This window comes from Acipenser ruthenus, chromosome 46 (assembly GCF_902713425.1).
Source record: "Acipenser ruthenus chromosome 46, fAciRut3.2 maternal haplotype, whole genome shotgun sequence".
In the NCBI taxonomy this organism is placed as follows: domain Eukaryota; kingdom Metazoa; phylum Chordata; class Actinopteri; order Acipenseriformes; family Acipenseridae; genus Acipenser; species Acipenser ruthenus.
The window spans coordinates 9,671,892-9,694,619 of record NC_081234.1 but is presented as its reverse complement, the minus strand read 5'-3'; the positions used below and the strand labels follow the sequence as shown (position 1 = coordinate 9,694,619).

The 22,728-nt window shown below is 45.6% G+C and overlaps 1 protein-coding gene across 2 annotated transcripts; it reads right to left on the bottom strand.

The window, feature by feature from the left end:
* Positions 1-4,167: 4,167 nt before the first annotated feature.
* Positions 4,168-20,984, bottom strand: LOC117397827 (dihydropyrimidinase-related protein 2). Of its 2 annotated transcripts, XM_059013807.1 has the most exons (15): positions 20,860-20,984; positions 20,160-20,623; positions 11,463-11,551; positions 11,007-11,191; positions 10,351-10,515; positions 10,086-10,147; positions 9,466-9,546; positions 9,016-9,084; positions 8,699-8,819; positions 8,015-8,171; positions 7,321-7,462; positions 6,646-6,816; positions 5,758-5,937; positions 5,210-5,378; positions 4,168-4,830 (listed from the first exon to the last, which is right to left on the bottom strand). In XM_059013807.1, exons 2-15 carry the CDS (start codon positions 20,445-20,447, stop codon positions 4,739-4,741), a joined length of 1,971 nt encoding a protein of 656 aa, XP_058869790.1. In that variant the 5' UTR covers positions 20,448-20,623; positions 20,860-20,984; the 3' UTR covers positions 4,168-4,738. The 2 variants fall into 2 exon arrangements, with proteins under 2 accessions (XP_058869790.1, XP_033852608.1); XM_033996717.3 differs by lacking the exons at positions 20,160-20,623; positions 20,860-20,984 and adding an exon at positions 15,285-15,648.
* Between the last annotated feature and the right edge of the window lie 1,744 nt (positions 20,985-22,728).

Genomic DNA, 22,728 nt, shown 5'->3' with positions numbered 1-22,728 from the left:
TTCCAGGACTGCACTCTGATAGCTAGGTTGTTGTGTTTTTTTTTTTTTTTAATAAATCATTCTGCAAAGTATGTTTAAGGGTATTTATAGAGTTAGACTGTCATCGGAGATGTGGAGATGCAGAGGTTCGGTTTCGTCAACTGGAATGCTGGTCGAGTGGATGAGTGATTAATCTGACCTACATTCCTTTCGTTGTTTCCATTAAAGCTGAAACAAGTTCTGCAGTAAATAATGTAGGCAAGATTCACATCATTTTTTTTTTAGAATTCTACTGCTTTAAACATTTTGCTTATATATATATATATATATATATATATATATATATATATATATATATATATATATATAGCTTTGTAAGGGTCACTTTGCAGCAGATTGTTATGCTAGCCCTGTCCCACCCTGAGACAAATGCTTCCTGTGCAGAGAGATCCTGGAGCCCTTCTCTGTGCATCAAACTTGAGAGGTGACTTCAGCGAACTGCCCGTTGATTTTTCAGTACATGGCTCCCCCTGCTGGTTTTCCGGTGCACCTGACGGCAGTAAACACTTGGCAACTTTCCAAACAGCAGCTGTTTCCCAGAACAGTAAAATGAAGATGTTCTGTTTCTGCTCCTGCTTCTGCCCACGATTCCAGCTGACTACGAACCAGACACGAGTGAAAAATAAAGTGTGCAGCTGTAGATTGTGTCCTTTAGCTTGATTCTCACCATAGCGCCTGTCTGGGTAGCTGTGCAGACTGGTTCAGAACGTATTACGCAGACTGAGCGCTTCGTGTATACAGGGTGTCAGGCATCAGAGACATCATTATAATATCGGTCGTCTCTCTGTTTCCTTCTGGTGTGAAACGACTTTCAGCAAAGAGGAGCGATTTCAGATCATTATCATGCGTGTGTGCAGATAGTCAACGGGTTTGTGGCGCCCGGTTTAACAGAGAGACTCCTAAACATCGTCATGTCTGCTATTGCCTGTGATGATGGCTGTTTTTAATAGGAACCGATTTAGCTAAGATTTGGTATCAGCAGGACTCTCTCCTCTTTAGCTGAGTCCGTCATTAATCAACGTGAATAGGTGTTGCTTCCACGGCTGATACATTCCTGTAAATAGTGTCTCAGTGGTCCATACTGCCATCTGCTGGCAGCGTGCGGCGCAACACTGCAGCAAGCGCGGCACAGATCAAGTCGGTAAAGAGCGAGTGCTGTTCATTGTAGTAATACTAAATACATGGGGTGAAATTATCAAATCAATTGCAATTAGCCATTTATACCGACACCAATCACAATTCTAAAAACAATAAGAAACGACTTGATAAGTATTGCAGGTTCCGATTCTGGAATGCACGAAACGTGTTACGTGTTTGAGGCTTGTGATTCCGAACCCCCCCCCCGGACAATCTGCCCCTGTTTTTAACGCCTCTGTGGGGTTCCGCTGATTTCAGAATGGACTGCAGTGAACTGGGGTGGACTGTGTGCCGTGTGCTTTAGCACAGGTTACTGTGAGGATTAACATTGAGGGCATATATGCGGGTGTATGTCATTTATAATATACTTTACCATGATACGAATGCCGTATTTGCATACCTAAACGACACCAAGTCTTAAATACCACTTCTACAAATGGTCATCGACTTTTCGTTCGGTTTTTCAATTTGTGAAAAGTAATCATTTAATATATTTGCTATTTTTTTTTCTCTTCGTCTATGATTTTGCCATTTGTATCTCTTAGACATTTTACCTCCTCTTTGAATGTTCTCTTGCTGTTATAATATTGGAAACACTTTTTGGAATTGGTTTTAGCCCCCTGGCAATGCTCATTTCTATCTCTCTCTTGGCCTTTCTAACTTCCTTTTTGACTTGTGTTTGCAGTTCCGAGTACTCTTTCTGTGTACCTGGTTCTTGGTCCCTTTTAAACGCTCTGTACGGTGCCTTTAAGGAGTCAATGTAACACGAGATGACTTTAATCTTCAAAGAAATTAACAAAATAAGGCGCTTTTTTATTCACTTTTGATTTATTTTTAATTAATTAGCCATCAACTGATTTCTTTCTGGCGAGATACAAGCACCCTCAAAACCTTTAGGCTACGAACATATGCCATCAACATTTTCACTTTTACAATTGAAAATAAAAACGTTTTAAAAACACACACCAAGGACTCTCGTTCTGCACTTAGCTTACATCACACACTAGCATGAAATACAGGAGCCAGTCTCAGCGAGGCCGGGAGGACAGATACCCGTCTCAGAGCTGTGAGGGAGGGGCGGGTTACAGAGAATCGTTCAGACTGCGCGGAAAGGGGCGAGCAAACTACAAAAACAGAGATGGGACAGGGAAGTGTCTGCGTCACCTGACTCAATGGGGCTTTTGAATTAATATTACATGCCCATAAATGCTGGATTCAGTATTTGGCACGGATATAACTTTTCAGTGAAAGGGTTAACACAAACTCAGCAGTTCGAGGATGGTGTAGGGGAGGTACAGGAATGGAGAGACCAGCTTTATTAGCCAATATCACTCCCCTCATTCATCTGCTAATCTGGCAATAGAAACCTAAATTTGTTGCTAGGACAACTTCCGCTCCAGCACCGTTGTCATGACAAACACTAGAGCCAGGCCAGTTGTTATGGCGACTGTGCTTCAAGCAGTACTGTTACCAGGGTAGCGAGTAAGCCAAAAAAAAAGAGGAAAAATTAGCAAATGACCTCAAGTCTCCAAAGAACATGGTCTTAAACATGCCCAAGTATTGCACACAGACTCTGTGGAAATGTTAATGTACAAATTCAGGATTGATCACTCACTAAAAAAAACAACGTGATAGTAAAAATAAATAAAAAAGAAAATGACATTAATCAAAAGCGTCAATGTGTGTGGAAAAGGGAAGGAAGACTGAAGTGAATCTGAAGAATACTGAGCCTCGCGTTAGACCGACCCCTGTCGAATCCGCACCCCCATTTCCATCTGCCCGTTTCCACGCGTTTGAAATCCTGTGCGATGCTGAGCTGTGCAGTATTATATTAAGACGGCATTTAAAGTTTATCTGTTAAAGATGATAACAGTGTATCGTCTTATTGAAAGTCAAAAGGCAAAGTTATTATTTTCATAAGTGGATTGTTCTTCGTAATCCATTTATGAGTGTAATACCTACACACAACACTGAAACCACAGAACTCCCCCACTGCACCCACTGCACCTCGCCCCCCTCAGCTCTCTCCATGAGCTCGGCTAGGCTGGGTTTCCAATCTCCTCCCTTCTACCCCAAGCAAATCAAAGCGTTTAATAACTTTTACTCAATATGCTACACGATACCTGTTCAGTAAACCACATAGCATTTAAATAATAATAATAATAATAATAATAATAATAATAATAATAATAATACACAAATCTGTGAGAGTTACTCAGTACAGCACAGGTATAGCTGCATTTTTTGTTATTCAATTAAGACATCCATTGCAATTTAATCTTTCTAGACAAGAATATGTCATTGTATACTTTGCTAACAATGGAGTAACGTCATAATAAAACTCCCTTCTGATCGTCTCCCAAGGTGCCACAGCTCACAATACTTTATACACACCCACGCACACGCACACGCACACGCTAGGAGGGTTTCACACAAAATCAGCCCTGGATAGGACAGCTTGTGTGAAGGAAGGAATGAGGCTACAACACGACTCGCTGTCCATCTAGAAAAAGGGCGGGGTTTTTAGAGGAAATCTATTTTCGGTTTTTGAGGGCGATTAATTATTCTTTGTTAAAGGTAAGTCTGTGTGCCTGTCAAGACACTTTAGTTGCTTACACTGTGCACGGGGCCAGCTGCACTGAATATGCACTCCTATCTAAAATGAATTTGTAGCCCACCGGAGGTAACGGTACCAGCACTGATTTTATAGCGAGACCCAGTAAGTGGGCAGTATGGCACAAAGCTTACTAATAAGAATCCAGACCACAACTGCCCCCTGGGTCTCTCCTGACCTGGGCTATACCGTATAGTAAGATTATTACACTGTACTGGGTGCTGGTGTTGAGCGAGTTCACCAGAACTCCTTGCATTAGCCCACTGTGCCACAAAGGGCCCAGCTCTCTACACTCTATCCTTGGGTGTGGCAGCTAAACATCAGCTGGTCCTGGCTCAGTGTTGTATCCTTTTAGAATGAGGACAGAGATCTTTAACTCCACTGAGACACCGTTTTAATGTTTCGCAACAAAACACAAAATAAGAAGAAGAATTTTGTCGCTTGGCAATCTTTTTTTTTCCTGTGGAGCTGCCATTTTGATCTTTTGAATGTCAAGCGATGATGAACTGAGAATTAAAAACAAAATACAACTTTAAAAACTTCTGAATAAAAAACTTTAAAAACTTCTACAGAATTCCTCCCTTTGTTTTCTTGTAATGATTTATTGTTGTTATTAACAGCTCAGGGTCAATTCACTTTATTCTTCCTTTTAAAAACAACTATGGTGATGGCAGGTGGGTAATACAGTATAAAACACTAAATAATAATAATAATAATAATAATAATAATAATAATAATACTAGAGTCTTGAGTGCCGGAGCATGGAGTGTAGTGTTTAGGAGACTTGATTGTGAGTTAGTGGGTGTCTGTGTGTTGGGTGGAGGGTGGTTTAGGGAAGGGAGATAGGGGCCGCTGTTGAGCCCGTCTGTTTGAAGTGAGGGTCACAGGCTCAACACTGACTAGGGCTGGACCCGCCTCTCCACCCCCAGTCAGCCAATAGGAGCTGGTTTAGCCGAGGTTGGTGATGTTGGCCCTTCCCCCAGGAGGAGCCACAATGCGCTGGGTGGTGCGTCTGGGAATGTTGTCGTCAACTTGGGCTCCTGAAAGAAAGAAAGACACACAAATGCGTCATTTCCTTTTTCAAAGCCTTCCTTTCCGGTCCCTCAACACTGTGGGGTGCGCATGCCTGTCAACACAATGTTGCATCTCAGTGAACCTGCCAAGCATAAACATCGTTCAATAAAGAGTAAATAAACTTGATAAAGCCAGAGTCTGACTTTCTTTCAACCAGGCATTGTCTGTCTGTCTGCCATGTGGATACTCTCTCCCTCCCTGTCTCTGTGCAGTGTGTATTATACTCACTATCTCTCCTCAATGTGGATTCTCAGAGACTCTTGCATTATGCTAGCTGTCTCGTGTCAGGGACAATGTGCTCCCCAGCCTGACTCCCTGGGCAGGGTCTGTGCTCTCGAAACTCACCGGAAAGGCTGAACCCGGACTGGTGCAGGTTGCGCAACGACTGGCCCGACTGCTGCTTGGCGGGGGAGGTCTTGGTGGAGGAGGCAGGGGTCATGGTTTTGGGGGTCCCCGAGACTTCGCAGACCGGTCCGTCGTACAGGCCGCGGGGTACCCCTCTCAGCTCAGCCAGCTGGGAACAGCAGACAGAGGAGGTTATTCAACTCAAAAACAGCACACTGCCACACAGGCCAATCAAAAATACGGCACACACAGCAGATTTACAGCATGCATGTGGGTGCTACCCCTCTCTGAAATGACAGCGCCTCAAAAAGCAACGGCAACGTTTAACCCCTAAAACCAGAACATGCATGAAATGTATCATCATAGGTAAATAGTTACTCCTGGTGTAAACAGAAAACACAATGGTACTTTGTGGATAACTGAAACGAAATGAATCTGTGAGTAAAGCCTTGGGACAGTCTCCCCTCTGCGTCTCTCCTCTGCTGCCCATGCAGAACCTGGCGTGTCCCCTCTGTATGACCAGGCTGTGCGGGCACTCACTCACTCACCCTGCTGCGAGCCTTTATCCTCTTGTACACGTAGTCCGGGAAGGGTTTACGGGGGATGTAGCGGCCGGTCCCCTCGACGGTGTGCAGGGTCCCCTCCTCCAGCACCATCTTCCCCTGGCTGATCACAACCAGAGGGGCTCCGCGCACCTCTGTCCCCTCGAAGATATTGTACTCCACAGCCTGGGGAGGAGGGAGGCACAGCGAGGCTGACAACAGCAACGGCTCACAGCACACTGGATTTTACATTATACAAGTTTTGCATCACCTAGAATTTTAGGACTGAGTCATAATTTAACAAAAAATAGATATATATATACCGGAAGCCATAATAGTAGTACAGTATTTCATGTTAGATTTCGAAATGTCACATTTTTCAATTTGTTGCCAGTTTTTTTTGTTAAGTACAGCATATGGAAAACTACAAAGCGGTGTGTAATTCAATATGTTAACATTATTCGGCAGGTTTCATTCGACTTTATGAAGCAACATTAGTTCATTCTATAGGGGGATGCAAAGCCTTTGGCCAGAGCTGTAGAGCAGGTGAAGAATCAGAAAAGGTATTTTCTTCTAGTTATACAGAGTCTGCATGGGAGATACATGCTATCTCCAATGGGGAAGTCTGGGTGTGCCCTTAAACTGCTGATGGAACTTCAGCTGGAGTACAGAAAAGCAAGACAATTAACATCATGGACGATACCAGCTCTCAAACCAAGACCAGATTCCATGCATTCCTTAGTATGAAGCGTGCAGATCCACTACCCGGGTACTAAAACACACCCAGATAAAGCTCTGTGTGGAAGACAGACCCCGAGCCGGTGATGGAACGGATCACCCTTTCAAACAGTATCCCTGGCTGCCCTGCCAGACCCCGCAGCACCCCCAGCGTACCAGGTTGTGGTTCTTGGCGGAGATGGTCTTCACGCAGTCGGGGTCCCAGATGACCAGGTCGGCATCGGAGCCCACAGCGATGCGCCCCTTGCGTGGGTACAGGTTGAAGATCTTGGCTGCGTTGGTGCTGGTCACGGCCACAAACTGGTTCTCGTCCATCTTCCCCGTCACCTATAGCAGGAAGCGAGAGCGGGAGGAGGAGTTGAGCCAGCCCTTTGATCTTCCAAGCAGGGTGAGATGGCAACCCGAATTCAGAGCTGTCTGAATAGTCAGGGGTGCAACGACACACTGATGTCACAATACAACAGCTACTGGGAAATCTAGATCATGATACAGTAAGCATCAGGGGGCCTGATGGGCTACTTGCGTGATGCGCAATAAGATCAAATATTCTGTTAAAATGAAATGGAGAGTGTGTGTATTCATACCAGCTGCAAAACACACAAGCCATGTAAAGAGAGTATGAAGATTCATCGCTACGCAGCACTCTCCTAACCAATCAGCACTCTCCTAACCCATCAGCACTCCCCTGACCAATCAGCACTCTCCTGACCAATCAGCACACCCCTAACCAATCAGCACTCTCCTGACCAATCAGCACTCCCCTGACCAATCAGCACACCCCTAACCAATCAGCACTCTCCTAACCAATCAGCTTTGGGAGCGTCCTCTTACCACGGCCTTGTCCCACACGAGGGAAAGCCTCTCCTCTGTCCCGTTGGTGCCCTCGGGGATCAGGGTGAAGCAGTCCTTGCCCACAGCGCGCTGGGCAGTGTTGAAGGTGCAGTGGGCACTGCCAGTCACTTGCAGGTCTCCGCTGCAGGGAGGAGACCGTTTTTACATTCCATTTCATGAAGGAAAGTGTGAGATGCTATTTCTGTTTGTTTCCATGTTCTCTTTAATCTGTTAATGCACGATCTTTAATCTTAAAGGTTATATAAAATAAAAACCCTTCTATAACGCTAGGCTGGCTCGTGCTTCACTGTTGCTATCACTGTCCAACCACTGAAGCATGAGCTAGCTTTACCAGAAGAGACAGACACAGAGACAGGCAACTTCTGAGACCACCTTGCAACCAATGGGGTCAGGCTGACAGAGGATCTAAATACGATCAACTCTACATCAAGGAAAGAGGAGGACACTGAAAAAAATCAACATCACACTCCAACAGCGTGTGCGTCTCTCAAGTGTCACTGTGCCTTTAAAAGCAAGTCCCAATGCAATATTAACATGGTGTCAGTATAGAGATCTGCCACTGTGTAGATCAACAGATTAGACCTCAATGTGCTGCATTGGTTCCTCAGCTGGTGTTGCCTCTGTGTGGTGCGGAGCAGCGCTGGTGAATGGGGGAGCTGTGGGAGGTACACACCAGGACAGAAGAGAGTTGAGATAGTCAGGGGTGGTGGGGTCCGGGCTCAGCGGGGGAGAGGTGACAAAGGCAGCCGCTTTCGCCCAGTTTTTGCTCCAGTAGTGCGATCCATCAGTACCCAGGCTGGCAGAGATGGGCTCTCCGTAAACCACAGAACCTGAGTGAGGAACAATCGCATTCACCAGGTTAAAAGTCATCAGGCAGACGTGTGGTTAATTAACTATTTCATTTGGGTAGTGCAGATTTTCAGTATGCGTAATGTAAGGCTGTAAATCCACGCTGGTCAGATTGGTTTCACAGACCCTGATTATGATCTTGGACAAGCCAAGGTCACTCTAGGTAAGGTAGTCTAGGGCTAGTGCTAAGGGGTCGTCCAAAATGACCATCAATTACAGCAAGCGTACACAGCGTGCTCTTCGATGTTCTCTTTTATTTATTTCACATTTGAAATGGATTTTCACAGACAGTATTCCATCACAGTGGGTTCCAACGCATCGAGACACTGCTTTCAGTAAAAGACTAATCAGTTATGATGTTTATTTTCAGCTTGACTAAAAAAGAACCTTAATTCACAATCAATAACGCAGCGGTCCCTAAAGCTGGCAATGCCTTTTCAGACTGGATCATGCCAAGGGTTTCGGCTCTCTTGCTCTGGGGTGAAAGCGCTAGTAACGCAGTGCCTACCTTTCTTCCTGGCCAGGGCAATGATGTCAGCAGCACTCTTGCTCATTACCTTGGTGATGTACAGCGGGCAGTTGGTCTGGTTAGCGATTGTTACAGAGCGGTTCACTGCCTCTGCCTCTACCTGCAAACACACACATACAAAACCAGCACCATTCACATCTAGATCTGCACTGTGTGTAATGATGTGTAATGCATGTGTCAGAATTGCCATGGCTTATCTTGAACAAAGCTATCCCTGCAAGACCCCTGTTTCTGATAGCCTGGTACAGCATGGCACAGCTGACTCCTACGGCGATCTCAGCCCCAGATGTCCTTACCTCCTCTGGCCGGCTCAACACGTGTCCCTCTGGTCCTGTGATCCCCAGGTCCAGGATTCGACGCTGCTCCTGCGGGGGGAGCCGGCGGACAGTGTGTTAAACCTATTTATCACTTCACCACTAGGTGGCTTCTATTACTTTGGAAATAAGGCTATTATTATTATTATTATTATTATTATTATTATTATTATTATTATATTAAATGAACACATCTCCAAATCAAGTCACAGTCAGTTTTTTTCCTCATCTCCCCTGCAAGTCTTAAGTAAGAAATGAGACACTGCCACCATCAACTATACAATTACTGGGAGAGTGAACAGAATTCATGAAAAAAAAAAAAATTGTAAGATGCGGTCTAATTACATGCAAGGTTACATGATATTTCTGAATGCACATTAGCATCCACTGCTTTTCACCCAGAGCAGCAACCAAGCACTGGGAGCGTGTTACCTCAGCGATGATATCTCCGTTCTCCGCATGGACCTGCGCAACGGCACCCAGGTCCCGAATCACACTCAGCACCTCATAGATCTGCAGGACAGAGAGAGAGCAGCATTAGGGGGGCACACTAACTGAGGATCCACTATGCGGGCGCTGCAGAGGGACGGATTGACGGGGGATGGGAGTGGAGCGGACAGCACACTGCGTCTGTCCCCCTGGCTGATTGTTTTAACACTGCACCCCAATGAAATTTGAAGCAATGTTCACGCCTCCTGTTTTTACTGCTGACTCCAAATGTGGGAGGCTTGTTTTGCTTGGAATTGTACAAGCAAAAGCAAGTTTGCTCCCTCTTTAATTAAAGTAAAGCTGAGGGAACACAGAGTCAGTTTGTGGCTTGGAACTTGGTTTCAGGAGACTAGGTTTCAATACAGCAGCGTTGCCTCAAAATAGGTCTCCTGGAACCAGGTTTCAAGCCACTGTCCCAGATTTTAAAATCCCAGATTCTCACAACAGTTTCGAGTCAGCGTGTGCACAATGAGATGACTGGCAAAGTCCTTGTTAAAGGAGCAGAGTTAGTCACAGATATGAAACGCTCACATGTACAGCAGCCCCTTGTGTCTCCTTCTCACCTGGGAGTCAGAGAGCTGGAACACATCTTTGTATGCCATGTAGACCAGGAAAGAGTTGACACCTGAAAAGAAAGACAGAATCGTGGGCATTACAGTACCTGCTTCATTCACACCCGCCATGGGAATAACGTGACGCAGCCCAAGCAAATGCTTTGAAAGATAATCAAGAAAGGAGAGACAGAGACAGAAAGAGAGATGTTTGTAAGAATGATTTCACAGACTAACGCAGATAAGCTGCTGTGCTCAGTATGCGGTCAGTGCTCACCGTGGTCCTTGACCAGAGCCTCCATCTCCTCCTGCACTCCCTTGTGCCACTCGGTCACATCCACATGAAGGGAGTAGTCGCAGCATGACTTGCTGTCCGCCCACTCGCGCCACTGCTCAAACGCGGTCAGCAGACTCATCCCGGGCTCCGGGACCACGTGGTCAACTGCGGGACACAACAGAGGTCAGGCGTCCGGCTCGAAGCGAGAGAGGATTGGTCACCTTTCTGTATTCGTTTATGTCCTTCGTTCGTTTAGGGGAGCCCTGGAGAGGCAGGGTCTCGTTTGAACTGCTGCCACAAAACCATTTTTAAAACTAAAATCAAAAGAGCCTGCTTGAAAATGCACAAAGGCACGTTGGTTATAATGAGAATGACACTTCACCTCTTTCAGAGCAAACGCTGGTCAATCTTAATTAAGTCACAAATATGCTTTTCATTATGTTATTTAAATATAAATTCATGTCAAGCATGTTTAGTGTTTAAACTTGTTTATACTTAAAGTTGGAACATTTAAGAATCAATCAGAACACGAAGCCACTTTTCTGCATCAAACCCCGAGTCTCCCCTGGTGTGCCGTGCAGTGGCCTGTGAAACCTAGTCTCCTGAAAGTGGCTCCGTGTCCCTCAGCCCGCCCCCCTCCCCGTGCACTTCCGTACTGATCATCGTGGTGCCCCCTGCCAGTGCTGCCCGCGTTCCCTGGTAGAAGTCGTCGGCTGCAGTCATGCCCCGGTCCGGCATCTGAAAGCGCGTGTGCACATCGATCCCCCCTGGGAGCACCATGCGGCCGTGGGCATCGATGGTCCTCACCCCGCCTGGGACGATCAGGTTCTCCCCAATTTGCCTGCGGGGCAGAGACAGGGTTAATACAGTCCAGCCCCTCCACACCCAACAGGCTCCGTGCCTCACCCAGGGCTCGGCCGCACTGGCTATGCTCAGACTTAGCTTGGCTATTCCTGGAAGTCTTCACTGAACTTTGCTTTCACACATTCCCTCAGCAGAGGCTTTACGTTTCAAAACGGGTGCCCACAACTAAACTGCTTCCTCAAAGACATGGAAAACAGCCTTTCTTGAATGTGCTTGTCTACAACTGTTTGTAAAAGTGTGATACTTACTTGATCACCCCATCTTCCATGTAGATGTCAGCGCAGAAGGACTGGTCATCGTTGACGATTCGACCCCCTTTGATCAACATCCGGTCACTCTGAAAGAGGTTTTGTAGAGTATTTTGTTATGAGAGCTATACAGTTACACACAGAGTGCAACACGGTGCTCAGTTACATTCTCCACTTGAATGAAGGCTGGAGGATTGCAATGGAGCTCAGACACTATGGGAAACCTCACAGTGACATCACAGCCACTATGGGAAACCTCACAGTGACATCACAGACACTATGGGAAACCTCACAGTGACATCACAGCCACTATGGGAAACCTCACAGTGACATCACAGCCACTATGGGAAACCTCACAGTGACATCACAGCTTTAGCAGCCTCATTTCTGAATGTCTCCATATCTATTCTTCTCAAGGTAATTGTATTCAAGGGCAGTAAAGCATGACGCAGAATCTACCGCATCAGACCAAGACTGTGAAAGATACAGAGCCACGGAATTAAACTGGAAACCGAAAACTTAATTCCCCCCCACCCCCCATTCTATTGTGGGACAGAACAGTAGTCAGGCTTTTTTTAAAATACAATATCCTGGAAGCAAGTCCAGGATTCTGGTTCCACAATGGTTTAAACCCCAAACACTCTAAGAATCAATATGCTATTCCACTAGAACATCTAAACACTCTAAGAATCAATATGCTATTCCACTAGAGAATCTACAGCAGTGTGTAACGTCCCCATCGACCAAGACAAAGACCACAAACCTAGACCAGCTGTGGACCACAATGCACCTGGACTTCCAACTGCCAAAGTGGTCATAAAACCCCAAGTTGGACCTTTAGCACTTAATACAAAGCTTAGCTCTGTAAGCAATGTATCTAGAATAGTGTACCTGTACAGCTGAAGAGCCAACACCACGTTTACTACAGGGTTACTATCGGCTTGCTTATTACTTTATGCTACACCCAACAGTAATTGAACAAAAAGAATTCAAACTACAGCACAATTAAAAGTCCTTAGAAAAGGTGAATCCGAACGTATTTAAAAGCAGAGAGCAGCTCTCTGTTAGAAGCGGCTCAGGTTTGAGATCCTGGTCACATCTTCAGAAGCAAACAAACAAGGGCTGCTTTGTGTTCTCCTGAGCCGACTGCCTCATCCAAGCCTGTCTCGGGTATAGCAACGGAGCTGGTATGCTGTGTGTCTGTGTGTGTGTGTGTGTGACTCATTTAATCAAGTTACCAGAAAAACAACGCAGCAATATCCGCATCCCCCTGGTCCTGTTAGTCACACCATTAAATGAAGCTCAGTGCCATCCGAGGAGTCACAATTATATACTTAGAGAAATAGGTTTCAAGTTCCAGCACCATTCAGCTAAGCCAGCTTCTTGAATACAAGGGTTAAGTAATGGTCTCTTCAATGCAAACAACTGGTAGTAATGATTCGGTTATGATGAAAACTTTCAGGAATGCAGTTTGGCAGATCAGCGGAACGCAGTCAGAATACAGGGATCAGTGCAAGAAATTACAAAACGAACTGTGGGTGCCCTCAGTAAGAGAGCATCTAAATACCACACGCAGGGGTCACGTGAAGCAGACGGTGCAGTTTGGAGGGGAACCAGAATATTTAATCAAACCCACATTTATAAGAAACAGAAACAGTCTGAAAGAAAAGACAAGAAACGTGAGCAGAGAGTCACTCCTGTAAATAAATGCCAGCAGGTCTCTGTTGCACTAGGACCCCCCAAAGCTAACCTTCCTCCTGCAACATTGCAATGTGATTGAATTTCTGAGACCTGAAAGTGTTTGGGGTTCAGAAACGTTTCGCTATTTTGTTAATTATTATTATTATTATTATTATTATTATTATTATTATTATTATTATTATTATTTGTTGTTTTTTTAAGATAATTAAATTAAAGAACATTTAAAATGGTAATCTGATTTTTTTTTTTTTTAAAGAATATTTGAACAAACACACAACCTTTAATATTCCAGCCCCTGATCCTAGCTGTACCCCTCCTCCTCCACCCCCTCCTCCCTCTCTCCTCCCCTCTCTCTCAGCTGCTAGCCTGGGTGTGGGCTCACAGCAGTACAGTAGCAATCAGCAGGCTGAGGCTTTGTCCACCAAAATCCAGAGCGTGGGTGTGCGTGGCCGTGTCTTCATGCGTGACAATACGCACACATATATTATTTACAGATGCGCATGCATATATTACAGGCTTTGAGCTGTGCTTGTGTGGCTCACCGAGTTCCAAAATGTCCTCATTTTGATTTAGAGGCGATGCTATCCCAGGTGTGATTGTTAACAGCTTCATACGAACTGCAAGGGCAACACTGATTCTGTGTGTTCAACTAATACAACGTTTCATAAGCACAATAATTCAAACGCATTGTCCGTCTATATTGTGCACACCCGTGCATACTGATAACTGCTAAACACAAAACCCATTTTTTTCTGATTAGCGTTCATGTTCCCCAGAAGCTGCAGCATCTCCTCGGGAGGATTTGAACTACAGATCATATAAATCTGACAGAGGTCTGGAGAATCTCTCCCATGCTTCTGCAGGGCTGGCTAGAGGGACGCTTTCATGCATTCGGTTTTTGTCAAGACAAAAGCAGCAGTCCGATCTGTTAAAGTAATGAGCATTTGAATATATATATATATATATATATATATATATATATATATATATATATATATATATATATATATATCATCGAGAGATTATATCAACAAACCATAAAATCCATAGATTGTAATTGATATTTAATGACATCTATTGTCATGGATTTTGCCCAGCAGGTCTTTGTCTAGTAATTCGTATAAATGGGACGTATCCTGTTTTTTTTCCCCCTGCAATGAACAATGGAAATGAGTAAGAAGCTGTTAATTATATATATATATAAATCGACAAAACATAATGAAACCCCCATCTCGTCTCATAAGCACGTAGTGTGATGAGATTCTTTTTTAACGCTGAATTGTCGGCCGCTTTCCCGCAGCATTGTGATGAGAGAGCGGGGCGGCAGTGGCTCCATCTCGCTGTGAGTTTTCAGCCAATCCTGTCCTCGCTGTTCTAGTCGCTAATGTTTTATATTCGCCATGATTTCTCTCTGTGTGCAGCGACACTGGAAAAAAAGCCCGAGCCCTTTACAATTCACAGCTATTTAAAACGCCCAGTCTCGTTTGTATTCAAGAATACAGTAACATTACAACACCAGCGAAGTCTGAATCACAGCCGAATAACGGAGTTCCTGCGACGGATGGGGCGGGTTCAAATAATTTTTTATTATTTTTTACAGGCACCGTTACATCTTTTGAGAACTCGGTGATCAAAAAAAATAAAAACACATTTGGCTTTTTATTTTAATTTAATCAAATGATGGTCGTAAATTCTTTTAGTGGGGACTCTTTCAGCGGCAGCCGCAGAATGGACCGCTAGCCACACACAATGTAATAACGATACACCGAGTAAATAGCGCACTGTCCTCATCGTCGAAAATAAAGGCTATGCACGATTCCTATTCATTTAAATAAGCCAAAACAATTTTTTAAACGATGAAAACACTTGACAGTTATGTTCAATTGACTATGCAACGTTATATCTATTATTATCAAACCATTATATAGGCATGCAACTGTCTCAGAAAATGTTATTAGCCCGAGAATTGCTCCCTAGTCGCTAAAAGGGGTGTTTACAAAGAAGTAGGTCCCCGAAGCTAAAAACGGTCTGTCCCCCCTATTGTATAATCCGTGCATTTCACAAAAGACACCTTGAGGGGTGTTTGTTTTCTGTCCTTCTGCATTGTTCAATAATACTCACTGTGATGCGAGGGATATTTTTCTTGCCCTGATATCCGGACATCTTGGATCCGCTGTTGTTTTTACTACAGTGTATGATATAAAAATGTACAAAGCGATGCTCAAGTTTATTGCACGGTGCAGGGGGGGTGTTATCTCTCAACGCACAGCAGCCCCAGATCACGCTACCAGCCTAACACCAGCTCAACGGGAAGCTTGTACTAACAGTCGCGTCGCTGCCACTGGTGTACCGCCGCTATAATATCACAACCGAGAAAAACCTTGTGCCTCCAATGCAGCACCTTCTCTTTATCTGCCGCTGCTGCACCAAGTCTACTCCGACACACACTGAGAGAGAGGGATTTGCTCAGCGGAGTCCAGCGAGCATGCGCAGTGCCCCGCCCTGCTCCGGCATAGAACTATCTTCTCCTCCTCTTTCTTTGCCCGGGATGGGGGGGGGGGGGGGGGGGGGCTTTCTGCTCAGCATTCAAATCACAGCATGAACTAACTGCCCTTACTGGACCGCCCGCTCGCTCGCTCTCTCTTTCTTCCTTCCTTTATTTATTGCATCCCTTGCATTTTTTTTTTCAAATCCATTTAATGATGGAAAACGCTCTGTCGAAATAACCTTACCGAGCGAATCTCTGGTGTTAAAGCTTGGGCCAGAGGCGGAGAGAGGCTCCGGGTCTGGTTTGGATCCATTGTCTCATTCTGCGATGCACAATATACTACATCTATCTATCTATCTATCTATCTATCTATCTATCTATCTATCTATCTGTCTATCTATCTATCTATCTATCTATCTACCTATCTTTCTATCTATCTATCTGTCTATCTATCTATCTATCTATCTATCTATCTATCTATCTATCTATCTATCTATCTATCTATCTATCTATCTGTCTGTCTATCTATCTATCTATCTATCTATCTATCTATCTATCTATCTATCTATCTATCTATCTATCTATCTATTTATAGATATCAACCTTTTCCCTTCTGTCTGGAGGTTTCAGCTAAAGTACCCTTTACAATTTTCGCTCACTGAAGGGTACCGTTTATTTAATATCATTTTTCACAACAGTCTGGGACTGACAAACTGCTGGTTTGGGACAGAATATCAAACCGTAGCTCCATTCTTACAACTTAATGACATGTCTTTGGATGCACAGGATTAAAATGCCGCGTTTAGGAATCTCTTTGGAAACTCTCGTATTCGCTTTCCAATCGGTAAAGTCATTATAAATAACACACCATGTACTTCACACCAGTGTGCCATGTGCACAGTATCAAAAACATTACCCTCAAGATAAAACTATAATAACTAACACTGATAAACCTATTATTATTATTATTATTATTATTATTATTATTATTATTATTATTATTATTATTATTATTATTATTATTATTATTAATAAAGCCAGCATAAAACTGATCCACGGGGACTCTGTGTAACTTTCTGCCGATTTGCACTTTCTGTAGACTCGGATTTCTTCCTTCGTTTTTCTTTTGCAAGACATCTCTCCAAATTCAATATCGCCTATACTGCGCATGCGCGAATGTCTGACCTGGAGGGTTCCTTGGAAACTCTCTGAAGATCAGTTGACACGGGACCGAAAAGCAAGGTGTGACGTGGGTCCTCTATCTAGGTGTAAAGTCAATTCATGTTTCATTTATTTTTATCTTCAGGAGACGAGCAATGTTTGTTTTTTGTTTTTTTTTTCATTCTTTAACAAATGTCTGTATTTAAAAATTGAATGAAATGAGTTTCACCAAAAAAATAAATAAAACAATTTTAAAAATACATACAATTAAAAAAAACTAAGGTAAAGGTAGCCACTATGTTTAATTATAATAATAGATCATAACAAAAATACAGTCCATTTATATGAATTAATTTTAGTTCATTTTAAAAAAATGTTATTATTTAAACGATGTGATTTATGTCTGCAGCGAAATATTTTTAATAATTTTAATAAAGATTCTGACAAAATGTTTTAAGCTTCAAACAGTTTGCTATGTTTTACAGTGTTGTGGTTACCAGTTTGAAACCGCGATGTAATTATAAAGGGCGTTCAACGGTTACAGTTTCTCAAATAGAAAATGCCAGCTGACATGCGCAGTAAAATCATTGCCACGCCTACCGCTTTCCCGTGACACCGGTACCGTACAGTCTGAGCTCCTAATGGCAAGCGCAATGCACCCATAATGACATGGTTCTTGTGTTGGTGTACCTTGCCTTTCGGTCTCCCCCGGCCCGTGTTTCTGCTGGTGTCTCCGTGCACCATCATATTTTCCTCTGTTCCCGCTCTTGTAAACTTCGACAAGTCGAGTCTTCCTGCTGCTCCTGTTTCGCAGTGTCTGCGATAAGTGCGACTACTCGATACTACGCAAACTTTTACAAACTCTGATGCTCGAGCTGTACAACTTGTTTTCATAAAGATTTACGTCACCGTGACGAAATGGCTGCAGGAACGAGTCACAATGATATTTGTGAGCAGGAGGCAATTACCGCATGAGGGCAAAAAAAAGTTTATAACGGTAAATGTGTTTAATATGCTTTAGCAAACCTTTCTGGACTTTACGGTGTTTACCTATGACCTCAAATATAAACTCTGGTTCTCACTTCAAGTTCAAGAAGGGGCACAATAACAGACGGGTTTGGAGCAGAGCGTTTTCTCTTAGGGGGTGAGGGAGGGAGCAGTTCACTCTCCATGCCTCAAGCCTACCCTGGACTGGAGGGAGCACCCTTTCTCTTAGGGGGTGAGGGAGGGAGCAGTTCACTCTCCATGCCTCAAGCCTGCCCTGGACTGGAGGGAGCACCCTTTCTCTTAGGGGGGAGGGAGGGAGCAGTTCACTCTCCATGCCTCAAGCCTGCCCTGGACTGGAGGGAGCACCCTTTCTCTTAGGGGGTGAGGGAGGGAGCAGTTCACTCTCCATGCCTCATGCCTGCCCTGGACTGGAGGGAGCACCCTTTCTCTTAGGGAGGTGAGGGAGGGAGCAGTTCACTCTCCATGCCTCATGCCTGCCCTGGACTGGAGGGAGCACCCTTTCTCTTAGGGAGGTGAGGGAGGGAGCAGTTCACTCTCCATGCCTCATGCCTGCCCTGGACTGGAGGGAGCACCCTTTCTCTTAGGGAGGTGAGGGAGGGAGCAGTTCACTCTCCATGCCTCAAGCCTGCCCTGGACTGGAGGGAGCACCCTTTCTCTTAGGGAGGTGAGGGAGGGAGCAGTTCACTCTCCATGCCTCAAGCCTGCCCTGGACTGGAGGGAGCACCCTTTCTCTTAGGGGGGTGAGGGAGGGAGCAGTTCACTCTCCATGCCTCATGCCTGCCCTGGACTGGAGGGAGCACCCTTTCTCTTAGGGGGGTGAGGGAGGGAGCAGTTCACTCTCCATGCCTCAAGCCTGCCCTGGACTGGAGGGAGCACCCTTTCTCTTAGGGAGGTGAGGGAGGGAGCAGTTCACTCTCCATGCCTCATGCCTGCCCTGGACTGGAGGGAGCACCCTTTCTCTTAGGGAGGCGAGGGAGGGAGCAGTTCACTCTCCATGCCTCAAGCCTGCCCTGGACTGGAGGGAGCACCCTTTCTCTTAGGGGGGTGAGGGAGGGAGCAGTTCACTCTCCATGCCTCATGCCTGCCCTGGACTGGAGGGAGCACCCTTTCTCTTAGGGGGGTGAGGGAGGGAGCAGTTCACTCTCCATGCCTCAAGCCTGCCCTGGACTGGAGGGAGCACCCTTTCTCTTAGGGAGGTGAGGGAGGGAGCAGTTCACTCTCCATGCCTCATGCCTGCCCTGGACTGGAGGGAGCACGCTTTGTTTTAGAAGGTTAAGTCTAAAAGCCAAAGGAATGTTTTCCCTCTTTTTGAGACTGCCACCCTATACTGGACCCCAGCTGTGCCCTCTCCAGCACTCCAGCGCTCCACAGCGTCACCAGACCTGTGTGGAGCGATTCTCAGTCAGGGTGTGCCCTCTCCAGCGCTCCACAGCATCACCAGACCTGTGTGGAGCGATTCTCAGTCAGGGTGTGCCCTCTCCAGCGCTCCACAGCATCACCAGACCCTGCACATGCTGGACTGACTCACTCACACACACACACACACTTATATATAGTCATAGTCATAATAATAATAATAATAATAATAATAATAATAATTCCAAATCAGCTCTGACTACTCCACAACACTGCATACCTGTTGAGCCAGTGCTTGGTACGAGTTATTAAGAGGTGGGGGGATGGGGGTGCAAAGCTACACATGAGGGATTTCCCAGTTCAAACCAGGATGCAGCCTAATACCAACTACACCACACCAGTACAGATCCCAGTTAAACCAGTTAAGCCCCAGTATAAACCCAGCCAGTGTTGCACCAGTCTAAACCAGTAAAGCATCCTGAGTTTGAAAAGTCACCAGTTGAACCAGTACAGGTCCAGAGTAAACCAGTACACGCTGCTCTACCAGTATGGACCAGTTCGTGAATTCTACTGGGTTTTCTCGCAAACCCATATGAAGAAATACTGTATCATACTGCATTAGCCTAAACTCCAGACATGCACGAGTTCTGATTAATAAAGAAAAGGACAAGGCATCTGTGCTTAAAAAAAAAAAGTAAAACAACACGACTTTCATTGTAGGTCTGTGTAAAGCAAACTGTGTTGTTCTTAATGCGACATTCAACACAGACAAGTGCGTTTCCCTAAATCCAATTGATTTAACGCTTGTGCTGTGAGTGGATTTAGGGTGACAGTACTTGCATGCTGCTTGTTAGCAATAAAATAAATAATAATTCGTACCTGCTGTTTGCCTGAGGTATAGGTGGAGCTGTCAGAAGCTGTACAAAGGAACCAGACCCAGACCCAAGCGACAGTTTGCGATGCGGTTCTGGAGAGACGCCTACCTGGTCATTGAGATTCTGCAACGCTTCCTTCCCCGAACCGCTGCGGATCTCCACCTTCCTCCCGCGGTCCAGAGTCGAGATGTCTCTTTGCTGGGCAATGACCCTGTTGGTATTCCTGGCTCCGGCCACATCCCCGCCTCGCCCACCGGTCAGGGAGCCGAAATCCAGCGTCTTATTGTCGGTCGAGCCCTCCACCGGACAGAACATGCCACAGAATTTCTGCCGCGGCTTGGGGCTCCCGGAGCCCATGTTCTTAAAGAAGGAAGGCGCATCTTGTGTGCTGGACATGGCTGTCTGAATGCTGCCGCTGTCGCTAATTCTAGAGATTGTAACTGAATGTGAACACTGGCGAGGCTCTCCGGGAGCGGTGTGCGGTCTCTGCGAGTCAGGCAGAGTCAGGAATATTTAATATACTGAGTGACAGCGCACCTACCATGCAGAGGACAACATATATATATACAAATCTGCAAAAAAGAAATGACAGGCGTTTATTATTTACTGTATTTCATATTAATTTGCGTCTATAAGGATGCTTAAATTACCTACAACACAAATGTAAAATACATAAACATATACCTATGTATTTATATGATGTTTAACATACTCCCACCCCTCATCGCATCGCCCATCCTTGCAATGCTTATTTCTGTACAAAAAGATGGTTGTTATTATGAGTTAAAAAATTTTAAAAAACAGTAACCTGCTGCTCGCCCCGCAGTGAGCTGTCTTCCCCACAGCGCTGGCAGACGGCTGATGGGCGAAGTTCCCGGCAGAGAGGCGAAGAAACTCCGTGTAGAGAGAGAGGGAGAAAGAGAGAGAGAGGGGGGGGGGGGGGGGGGAGAGAGCGAGGGGGGAGAGGAGGGTGAACGAGCATCCGGAAGTGACGCCGAACAGCGGTGTATATGTATTGTATAGCTAACTCAATCTACTTAAAAGGAATCTTAAAAAAAAAATGATTGGGTCTACTAAAAGGTATCCATTAACACAGAAAAGAAATCGATTCGGTAATTGGTTTTTGCAAATGCACGGACTGGATTTGAGCTCAAATCCGGATTTCATAATATTACAAATAGCAGATGCCCTTGCAGAAGAGTTTAAACCAGCCTCCACTGCAGTGCCCCGAAGAAAGCTTTCTTATGTTCTTATGACTGATACAGGGATAACGTGCAGAGTGTTTCTCCCGGTGGATGGGGTCACTGCCGGGTTAAACGCGCCCGCTGTTCGCTTGGTGAGACAGCGCCGCTGAGACTCAGAGGAGCTGTCCGATCAGCACTGCCGCGCCCTGCCTCGGTACACACACTGAACCACACGCGGCAGCGGGGGCCGAAACCACGGGTTCAAACGGGCCCGCAGGAACGCCTGACAGCTTTAGAGTGAGATCACTGGACCCGCATGTCTTTATTGAACAGTGGCGCCGTATCGAAGTGGATTAAAATGAAGATATTAGCTATTAGTCTTCGGAGAAGTGGAAAGTGTTTAATTTTTTTTAATTTTTCTGGAGCTTTTGGAATCTTATTAGAAGTCTTAGAATAAGCTTAATACGTTCTCTGACCAACGTTTCGATTAGAATTCTTTCTCAATGCTTAGTATTACAATGAGATCGAAGCAGTGAGAGAGAGAGAGAGAGAGAGAGAGAGAGAGAGAGAGAGAGAGAGAGAGAGAGAGAGAGAGAGAGAGACAGAGACAGAGACAGAGACAGAGACAGAGAGAGATGGGCGCTCTCATTAGGAGACTGGAATGAAAACACAGAGCTGCACATCATCAGCTGTGAACTCCGGGACTCAGGCTACAGCACAGAGACTCTTAATACACCCGGGGGCCAAAATACTGACTCCAGCGCAGCCCCCCTGCACTGAGCTCATTCAGTCATTCAGACAGTGTGCTGGCGTATCAGCACAGCTGCACTGTGCAGTATCTGCTCCCAATGCACTGTGTTGCCATTGCTGGTACAGCTGTGGTCTGCTAGTGGCTCAGAGAGCCTGTCTGACTCTCTCTCCCTTCGTCCCACCCCCTCTCTGTCTCTCTCTCCCCCTCTCTGTCTCTCTCTCCCCCTCTCTGTCTCTCTCTCTCTCTGTCAGACACGCATGGTTTTGTTCTCGTTGCTCAAAAGTAATTGCCAGTTTCCACGGTAACGAGGCAGGGTCTGGTGTTCCTATAGGGATTGTGGGATTGAGAGAGGGCGGGGCTGGTTTGCAGTGTGGGGGTCACACCCAGACAATCTCAGATCAGCAGCTACGTGTGTATAGCGTTCAAACAGACAGCTGTGTTGGGCTGTGTGGTGTTTGTGATTATGTGGGTCACACCCCTGTCCACTGGGGGCTGGGCAGACGCCATACTAATTTTGTGCCCACATGGAACCCAGGTCCTGTGGAAGAGCACAGAGGAATCCTAGATCCAAATGAACTGGCGTGTGAACTGGTCCCAGCCTCAGAGAAGGAGGGCGTGCTCACAGGCCACCCCCCTCCCCTCATCACTGAGCCATTGCAGGGCTGCTTTGTTTTGCCCTGTCACTGTTTCCGTGGAAACGCCTCAGAACACCTGCAGCCAGCCAATAACGTATGTCAGGGCC

Bases quoted from the DNA above. Each gene is read 5' to 3' on its own strand.
- LOC117397827 (XM_059013807.1), bottom strand. From the start codon at position 20,447: ATGTCCAGCACACAAGATGCGCCTTCCTTCTTTAAGAACATGGGCTCC. The intron at 8,172-8,698 runs GTAGGCACTGCG...TTCCTCACTCAG, and splicing joins TGCCCTGGCCAGGAAGAAAG to GTTCTGTGGTTTACGGAGAG. The intron at 7,463-8,014 runs GTGTGTACCTCC...TCCTCCCTGCAG, and splicing joins CTCAACTCTCTTCTGTCCTG to CGGAGACCTGCAAGTGACTG.